The sequence below is a fragment of the Bos taurus genome, chromosome 1 (genome assembly GCF_002263795.3).
Source record: "Bos taurus isolate L1 Dominette 01449 registration number 42190680 breed Hereford chromosome 1, ARS-UCD2.0, whole genome shotgun sequence".
NCBI lineage: Eukaryota > Metazoa > Chordata > Mammalia > Artiodactyla > Bovidae > Bos > Bos taurus.
Genome location: NC_037328.1, coordinates 38,410,859 through 38,421,067, shown reverse-complemented (window position 1 = coordinate 38,421,067; position 10,209 = coordinate 38,410,859). Strand labels below are relative to the sequence as shown.

The 10,209-nt window shown below is 38.1% G+C and overlaps 1 protein-coding gene across 1 annotated transcript in view; it reads right to left on the bottom strand.

Annotated features, from left to right (window-relative positions):
* Nucleotides 1-210: 210 nt before the first annotated feature.
* Nucleotides 211-10,209, bottom strand: part of NSUN3 (NOP2/Sun RNA methyltransferase 3) — a 60,229-nt gene continuing 50,230 nt past the window's right edge. Inside the window, 1 exon segment of the mRNA NM_001076001.2 lies at nucleotides 211-1,967. Within this exon segment, the coding sequence (NP_001069469.1) occupies nucleotides 1,697-1,967 (271 nt within the window). The 3' untranslated portion in view covers nucleotides 211-1,696.

Sequence of the window (10,209 nt, the reverse complement as noted above, 5' to 3'; positions counted from 1 at the left end):
CAATGGCATACCAAGTATTCAAATTAGGCACTGTGTTGGGAAAACAATGACATTCAACAAAGTGCACTGTGACAACTTACTTTGACATTAATCTACACAAAATGGACTTTTTAAACATCACAGTAAGTGAAGGCAGGATTCTAAATTGAAAAAACAAACCAATAAGGACAAACTAAACACACGTACACACACACACACGTAAAAAAAATCTTTTCCATTATTAGTACTCTTCTGTATTTATCTGGTATATCTGATTGAGTCCAAGAGATCCAGCTTTTCTTCAAATATATTGGTTAGATACAGAGGAAACAAAATGGTTAATGCAATGAAGATACAAAAATAATTCTTTTTAGGACTCCCCAGTTATAGCAACCCAGTTATACAGGTTTGCAAATCAAACAACAACAACAAAACAGTAAATTAGTAAACAGTCTCTAGTGTAAATGCACAGACTGTAATAATTCAAAAAGATTCAGATTTAACAAAATTTTTTATCTATACAGTTTTTTTTAAGCTATTTTTAAATAGATGGAATCTTTCAAAACACACTACCTAAATTTTCTTAATAGTGGGAAAAATATATTTGGACTTTTGAGTGAAGCAATTTCTAGAGAAAATAGAAGATCCAAACCTGAGGCTAAAACTCTAAGTACATACACAGAAAAGTACACAATATTCCCAGGATATGTGTAAACAAGGAGAGCCACTTCGTAAATGGTACTCGGTTTTGGTAACAGTATAATCCACTTTCATTAGGCATTTCCCTCTTGTGCATTAATATGTGACATCATACTCTCAGATAACATTTCATAACAGAGTGAAATAAAAAGCCCCTCCAGATTGCAACTGTAAGATAATCAGATTCTGTAGTGCTCATTATGACTGCAATTATGTAGCAAAACTCTCCAAATATAGTTCAGTTATTGCGGTTATTAATCATTCTGGTTTTGTTTCAAGTACTTGCTTTATAGCCTGCTGGATAGACTCCATTATTCTACAAGCTGAATGTCGAAAGTCAAACATGTGCATGTGAATCTGCTGTTCTAACGGCCTTTCAACATAATTTACCCTTTCAATTCGTATTTGTGAATACAGAAAAAAAAATGGGGGAGAAATAAAGCTGGTGTCAATAGAGTCACTGACCTTTGCAGTAAACAGAAGATAGTTCGTAATGAAAAACAACTTGGCAAATAAGAAACTTATTTTGCTAGAACTAGAAATACTTCTGCCTAAGAAGTTAGTGTCAGAATACCAATCAGTTCTTACAGAAAAGGGGAAAAAAACCTCAGAGAATCTGTATATTTGATAAGGAGAAAAATGATAAGAGGGCCAGGAAATGTGCTTTTTTAAAGGTTCAAAGCACCAACATTATGGATAGAATGTATTTCTAAACATTTTATGCCTAAAACCATGTATTACTATTAATTTAACTACAAAAGGCCAAGTAAAATACAGTAGATTACAAACACCATCTGCAGCATCTTAAATCATTACTAGAGAAACATTTCTAGGAAAAATATACACCTGAAAAGTTCTGAAATGCCACAGTATTAAATAAATAGGATTCCAATCATATCCAGAGAAAGTGACTTCATTATTATTTAAATGTTAACATGCAGAGAGACTAGAAAAAGAAATATAATAATATATGCATGTGTTATCAATGTAATGGTTCACAAAAGGCATATCTCCCATTTCAAGTTGTCCATGATTTTTTCAATTTCGCAACATACATTGGGCCCCAGGCTTTACCCTTATCTGGAATCACCAAGAGCCCACATTCTTGGCCAGTGGGAGCAAATGTGAAGTCGCGGGAGCAAGTCCTTGCCATTTCCTTAATGTCCACAGGCATGATGTTACTGTAGGAGTTTAAAACTTCACTGATCACATCTTGATTTTCTGCCTTGGAAAGTGTGCACGTAGAGTACACAAGCAACCCTCCAGGACGTAAGGCCTTAATTGCAGACCTATGTGTAATCAGGAAAATGCAGATTGATTAGATACATTAACACAGAACTACCGAGGCTGAAGGCAAGAACGCTTATGAACTTGAAATTAGTCGTACTCTGACTCTGACTATAATAACTGAGTGTATAGCCTTACAAATAGCCTTACAACTATTCCTTTCTAATAAATCTCTGAGTGACTAGAAAAATGACAATAAGACCAATCCACATGGGGAAGACAGACAGTGTGTTTGGGTACTTTCTTGTTTTGTTCTTCTAAGGACCAGAGGATGGAGGTGGAGTATGGAGTAACTCGTTTTCTTGGAATACACTGAGTGGTACTAATGGATAAATATCAATAACCTCAGATATGCAGATGACACCACCCTTATGGTAGAAAGCAAAGAAGAACTAAAGAGCCTCTTGATGAAAGTGACAGAGGAGAGTGAAAAAGTTGGCTTAAAACTCAACATTCAGAAAACTAAGATCATGGCATCTAGTCCCATAACTTCATGGCAAATAGATGGGGAAACAGTTGACACAGTAGCTGACTTTATTTTTGGGGGCTCGAAAATCACTGCAGATGGTGATTGCAGCCATGAAATTAAAAGACGCTTACTCCTTGGAAGGAAAGTTATGACCAACTTAGACAGCATATTAAAAAACAGAGACATTACTTTTCCAACAAAGGTCCATCTAGTCAAAGCTATGGTTTTTCCAGTAGTCATGTATGGATGTGAGAGCTGGACTATAAAGAAAACTGAGCGTGGAAGAATTGATGCTTTTGAACTGTGCTATTGGAGAAGACTCCTGAGAGTCCCTTGGACTGCAAGGAGATCCAACCAGTCCATCCTAAAGGAGATCAGTCCTGAATATTCAATGGAAGGACTGATGCTGAAGCTGAAACTCCAATACCTTGGCCTTCTGATGTGAAGAGCTGACTCACTGGAAAAGACCCTGAGCTGGGAAAGATTGAAGGCAGGAGAAGGGGACGACAGAGGATGAGATGGCTGGATGGCACCACCAACTCGATGGACATGAGTTTGAAGAGGCTCCAGGAGTTGGTGATGGACAAAGAAGCCTGGCGTGCTGTGGTCTATGGGGCCGCAAAGAGCTGGACACAACTGAGTGACTGAACTGAGCTGAACGGAACTGAACTAATGTGTAGGTGGAATGGAGCACCTGAATGTCAGGAAAGTGGTTAGGGCTCAGTAATAGATGAAGTTATGGGAACAAACAGGATTTCCCAGGAAAAGGACAAGACAAAAAAGTGGACTGAAGACAGACATCAAGAGAATATCTATATGCAAAGAAATCAGAACCTAGAAAAAAATTTAGAAGGCTTTTCCAGCTGAACATGTAGCTTCAAGGAAAAGATGGGAAGGAAGATTTTTTCCCCACACCAAGGGGAAGATTTGAACGTATCTGCAGATGCAGATCCAGGAGAACAGTCCCAGGACTTCAGGCTGCAAATGGAGGAGATAGCTTCAGAAAAGATGGACTCCAGCTCTTCATCTGAAACAACAAGGGAGAATGAACTGGGAACTGGGATGTTCTAAGGTAAACGGAAGTTCATGATAGAGCGTCTTGGTAAAAGTGGAGTGGGAAGCAAGGTCATCTACTGAGAGAGAAAACTAGAAAAGTTTTAGCCCTGTTGTTGTGGTTATAACCCCAGAGAAGTTATTAATCAAGAACTTCTCTCTACTGGATTCAAGAGCACAGACAGACCCATCTCACACCTATATTTAAACAACTAGAGCACATCCCAATAATTGAGTCTTCTAATGAAGACCCACATTATGCCTGCAATGCAGGAGACCTGGGTTCAATCCCGGGGCTGGGAAGACACCCTGGAGAAGGGAATGGCTACCCACTCCGGTATTCTGGCCTGGAGAATTCCATGGACTGACTGTATAGTCCATGGGGTCGCAAAGAGTTGGACACAACTGAGCAACTTTCACTTTCAAAGTGCTTTGTCACTCAGTCATGTCTGACTCTTTGCAACCCCAAGGACTGTAGCCCTCCAGGCTCCTCTGTCCATGGGGATTCTCCAGGCAAGAGTACTAGAGTGGATTGTCATGTCCTTCTCCAGGGGATCTTTCCAACCCAGGGATTGAACCTAGGTCTCCTGCACTACAGGTGAATTCTGTACCATCTAAGCCACCAGGGAAGCCCTTACTTTCACAGAGCACATCCCAAATACTGGGGTTTCTAATGAAGATCCACATTATGAAAGTGAGTTCAAATTCTGTTTTCTATATTCAATATTAAAGGATTAAAAAATTCTAACTCAAGACAAGCAAACTGATGACAAGATTTTTTCCCTCTCTCCTTTAGACATCCTTAAATATAATGTGTTGAAAAATGTACTAACGCAAAGCAATAAAGTAAAAAGAACTGAGAAACTAACATTAACTAACAGTGATTTTGAGCACTTTTCTGAAATATGATATGTAGCTAGAGGAGTAGCAGTGAATGAAGAGAGTAGAGAGAGAACTACAGCCACAGAGGGCATAATTTGATCTGTCGAACTACAGAGGAAAAGCACACAAAATGTTAACAGGAGTAAGAAGTGAAAACAAAGATATTAATTCAAAGCATATATAATAAACTACAGATTTCAGACTCCTTTTATGGCAAGTCAGAGAGCCAGGTAAAAAGTTGGAAGGTTTTTTTTTTTAATTGAAGTATAGTTGATTTACAACGCTGTGTTCATTTCTGCTGTATAGCAAAGTGATTCAGTTATACATTCTTTTCCTTTATGGTTTATCATAGGATATTGAATATAGTTCCCTTGGCTATACAGTAAGACCTTGTTGTCTATCCATTTTATGTATAATAGGTTGCACCTGCTAACCCCAAACTCCCAATCTACCCCTCCCCCACCTCCCGGCCCCCTTGGCAATCACAAATTTTTTCTCTATGTCTGTGAGTCTGTTTCTGTTTTACAGATAAGTTAATTTGTGTCATATTTTAGACTCCATATATGTGACATCATGGTATTTGTCTTTCTCTTTCTAACTTACTTCACTTAGTATGATAATCTCTAGGTTCATACATGAAGGCATCATTCCATTCCTTAGCAGCAGCAGCAGCAGCATTCCATTATATATATATACACCACATCTTCTTTATCCATTCATCTGTCAATGGACATTTACGCTGTTTCCATGTCTTGGCTATTGTGAAGAGCACTGCTATGAACATGGGAGTGCATGTATCCTTTAGAATTAGTTTTCTCAGGATATATGCCCAGGAGTAGGACTGCTGAATCATATGGCAACTCTGTTTTTAGTTTTTTGAGGAACCTCCATACTGTTTTCCACAGTGACTACACCAACTTTCATTCCCACCAACACTGTGGCAGAGTTCCCTTTCTTCCACATCCTCTCCAACATTTGATATTTGTAGACTTTTTATTGATGGGCATTCTGACTGGTGTGTGGTGCCATTTCATTGTAGTTTTGATTTGCATTTCTCTAATAACTAGTGATGTTGAACATGATCCTTTCATGTTCCTATTGGCCATTTGTAAGCCTTCTTTGGAGAAATGTCTATTCTGCCCATTTTCTGACTGAGCTGTCCATTTTTCTGTTGTTTTTGAACTGCATGAGCAGTTGTATATTTGTATATTTTGGATATTAAACCCTGCCAGTTGCATTGTTTGCAAATATTTTCTCCCATTCTGTAGGCTGTCTTTTGTTTTGTTTATGGTTTTCTTTGCTGTGCAAAAACTTTTAAGGTGATTAGGTCCCATTTGTTTATTTTTGCTTTTATTTCTATTGCCTTGGGAGACTGGCCTAAGAAAATATCGGTCCAATTTATGTCAGAGAATGTTTTGCCTATGTTCCCTTCTAGGAGTTTTATGGTGTCTTAAGGCTAATAGAGTTTTGCCAAGAGAATGTACTGGTCATAGCAAACACCATCTTCCAACAACACAAGAGAAGATTCTACATATGGACATCACCAGATGGTCAATATTCAAATCAGATTGATTATATTCTTTGGACATGAGTCTGGGTAAACTCCGGGAGTTGGTGATGGACAGGCAGGCCTGGCGTGCTGTGGTCTATGGGGTCACAAAGAGTCAGACACAACTGAGTGACTGGACTGTGTCATGTCTCACATTTAAGTCTTTAAGAATTTTAAATTTATTTTTGTGTATGGTGTGAGGGAGTGTTCTAACATCATTGATTTACATGCAACTGTCCAACTTTCCCAACACCACCTGGTGAAGAGACTGTATTTTTTTCCATTATATATTCTTGCCTTCTTTGTTGAAGATTAATTGTCCATAGGTGTGTGGGTTTATTTCTGGCTCTCAATTCTGTTCCCTTGATCCATGTCTGTTTCTGTGCCACCACACCATTTTGATTACTGAAGCACTGCAGTATTGTCTGAGCTCTTAGAGGGTTATGCTTGCTTCATTTTTGTTCTTCAGGATTCCTTTCATAATTCTGGGTCTTTTATGGTTCCATATAAATTTTTGGATTTTTTCTATTTCTGTGAAAAATGTCACAGATAATTTGATAGGGATTGTATTAAAACTATAGATGGCTTTGGGTGGTATGGCCAATGTAACAATATTAATTCTTCAAATTCAAGAGCACGGGATATCTTTCCATTTCTTTGAATCATCTCCCATTTCCTTAATTAATGTTCCATATAGTTCTTAGCACATAAGTGTTTCATTTATTTAGGTTTATTCCTAAGTATTTTGCGAGGAGTGTGATTTTACAAGGTATTTTTTTTTTTTACATTTCCTTTTTGATATTTGTTACTATAAATAAATGCAACTAAATTATGTATGTTGATCTTGTCTCCTGCTATATTGCTGAAGTCATTTATCAGTGCTAGTAATTTTTGTGTGGAATCTTTAGGGTTTCTACATACAGTATCATGCTACCTGCATATGATGACAATTTTATCTCTTCCCTAAAAGCTGGAAAATGTTTAATCTAAGAAAGTTGAATAATTATTTAGGAAGACCTAAGGCACTCCCTCAGCAGTGGCCACAGGACTGGAAAAGGTCAGTTTTCATTCTAATCCCAAAGAAAGAAAATGCCAAAGAATGTTCAAATTACCACACAATTGCACTCATCTCACATGCTAGAGGAGAAGGCAATGGCACCCCACTCCAGTATTCTTGCCTGGAAAATCCCATAGACGGAGGAGCCTCGTAGGCTACAGTCCGTGGGGTCGCTAAGAGTCGGACACGACTGAGCGCCTTCACTCTGACTTTTCATTTTCATGCATTGGAGAAGGAAATGGCAACCCACTCCAGTATTCTTGCCTGGAGAATCCCAGGGACGGGGGAGCCTGGTAGGCTGCCGTCTATGGGGTCGCACAGAGTTGGACACGACTGAAGCAACTTAGCAGCAGTAGCAGCAGCACATGCTAGAAAAAACATGCTCAAAATTCTCTAAGCTAGGCTTCAAGAATATGTGAACTAAGAACTTCCAGATGTTCAAGCTGGATTTAGAAAAGGCAGAGGAACCAGAGATCATATTGCCAAATTCTGCTGGATCATTGAAAAAGCAAGAAAGTTCCAGGAAAACATCTACTTCTGCTTTATTAACTCTGCCAAAGCCTTTGACTGTGTGGATCAAAACAAACTGGAAAATTCTGAAAGAGATGGCAATACCATACCACCTTATGTGCCTCCTGAGAAACCTGCATGCAGGTCAAGAAGCAACAGTTAACCAGTCATGGAAAAATGGACTGGTTCCAAATTGGGAAAGAAGTACATCAAGGCTGTATATTGTCACCTTGCTTATTTAACTTATATGCAGAGTACATTATGTGAAATGCCAGACTGGATGAAGCACAAGCTGGAATCAAGATTGCAGGGAGAAATAACAATAACTTCAGATATGCAGATACCACCCTCATGGCAGTAAGTGAAGAGGAACTAAAGAGCCTCTTGATGAAAGTGAAAGAGGACAGTGAAAAAGTTGGCTTGAAACTCAACATTCAAAAAACTTAGATCATGGCATCCGGTCCCATCACTTCATGGCAAATAGACGGGAAAACAATGGACACAGTGACAGACTTTATTTTCTTGAGCTCCAAAATCACTGCAGATGGTGATTGCAGCCATGAAATTAAAAGATTCTTGCTCCTTGGAAGAAAAGCTATGACCAACCTAGACAGTGTATTAAAAAGCAGAGACATTGCTTTGCCAACAAAGGTCCATCTAGTCAACGCTATGGTTTTTCTAGTAGTCACGTACAGATGTGAGAATTGGACCATAAAGAAAGCTGAGCACCAAAGAATTGATATTTTGAACTGTGATGTTGGAGAAAACTCCTGAGAGTCCGTTCAATAGCAAGGGGATCAAACCAGTCAAAGCTAATGGAAATCAGTCCTGAATATTCATTGGAAGGGCTGATGCTGAAGCTGAAGCTCCAATACTTTGGCCACCTGATGCAAAGAACTGATACACTAGAAAAGACCCTGATCCTACGAAAGAATGAGCCAGGAAGAGAAGGGGATGACAGAGGATGAGATGGTTGGATGGCATCACCAACTCAATGGACATGAGTTTCAGCAAGTTCTGGGAGTTGATGATGGACAGGGAAGCCTGGCATGCTGCAGTCCACAGGGTCGCAAAGAATCAAACATGACTAAGAACTGAACTGAACTGAAGCCACCCCATAAACCAAAGACCTCTGCATTCAGCAAATCATAAAGTCACATCACCAGGCCAAAATATCACCCCTTAAAAAAACTTCCACATACTTTATTGTCCCACTATTTAAAAAAAATGTACAATGATGGATAATTAAGAGAAATGCTTATGTAATATGTGAGATGAAGAATAAAAGAAATAGTGGGGTGGGGTGGGATGTGGGAGGGAGTCTCAAGAAGGAGGGGACATATGTATACCTATGGCTTGATGTATGGCAGGTTGATGTATGGCAGAAATCAACACAATAATGTAATTATCCTTCAATTAAAAATAAAAGAATTAAGAAAAATTGTTGATGTATGGTTGATGTATGGCAGAAATCAACACAATATTGTAATTATCCTTCAATTAAAAATAAAAGAATTAAGAAAAAAAAGAAAAGAATCAGGTTGATGTATGGCAGAAATCAACACAATAATGTAATTATCCTTCAATTAAAAATAAAAGAATTAAGAAAAAAAAGAAAAGAATCAAACAAAAAATGACCTATAGAGAAACAGAAAATTGAGGGAACAAAAGAGACATATTAGTAACAAGACCTGATAAATGCAGAAAGGTCAACAAAAATAAAGCACCCACAAAACAATAAGAGAATGCCATGAAACTGATGAAGAAGAGAGCTCTTAGGAATGAAATACATGTTATCAAAGTAAAGGATGTTTTACAGGAGTATTTGGAAGTTATGGTTGAAAAATCTTCCAAAAAAGAGTAACAATGGATTGACTGCAAATGAGACAGGAAAGACAAATCAAGTAGGCCTGAATTTCAATTAATGGGAGTACTAGAAAGATAGCAGAGAATTGGGGGAGGGGGACTTGAATTAGTGCAGTCATAAGAAAAGAATTTTCTAGAGATGAAAATAAGTGTTCAGATTAAACTCACTCATCAAAAGGCTAGAATATTCATTATTATTTATTCAGCATCTATTACGGTGCTGGGCATTGTTCTAGATGTTGGATATACATTAAAATACAACAACAACAACAAAAACCCTAACTTTCATGAAGCTTACATTCTAACTGGAGGAGATAGACTATAAACAGTAAGTCTCTCATGGACTGCATTGAGTCCCCTTAAAATTCATGTGTTGAAACCCTAACCCCCAGTATCTTACAATGTGACTGTATTTGGAGCTAATATCTTTAAAGATGTAACTGAGTTAAAATGAGGTCATTAGGGTGGGCTCTAATCCAATATGACCAGTGTCCTTATAAGAAGAAGAAATTTGGACACAAAATTACAGAAGGAAGACCAAGTGAAGACACAGGGAGAAGACTGTTATCCAAGCAGAGAGACCTCAGAAGAAACCAACCCTAAGGACTCTTTGATCTCAGACTTCCAGCTTTCAGAACTGCGAGAGATTTCTGTTGTTTAAAGCCATGAAGTCTGTGGTACTCTGTTTTGGTAGTCCTACCAAACTAATACAAAGGATTTATACATATATGCACATATATATATCAACACATACACACATAATTATATATACACATACTCACATACATATATATGTATGTATGTGTGTTTGTTTGCATGTGTTTTTCCCTTGACAAGTAAACCTCCAGTTCTCTGCAA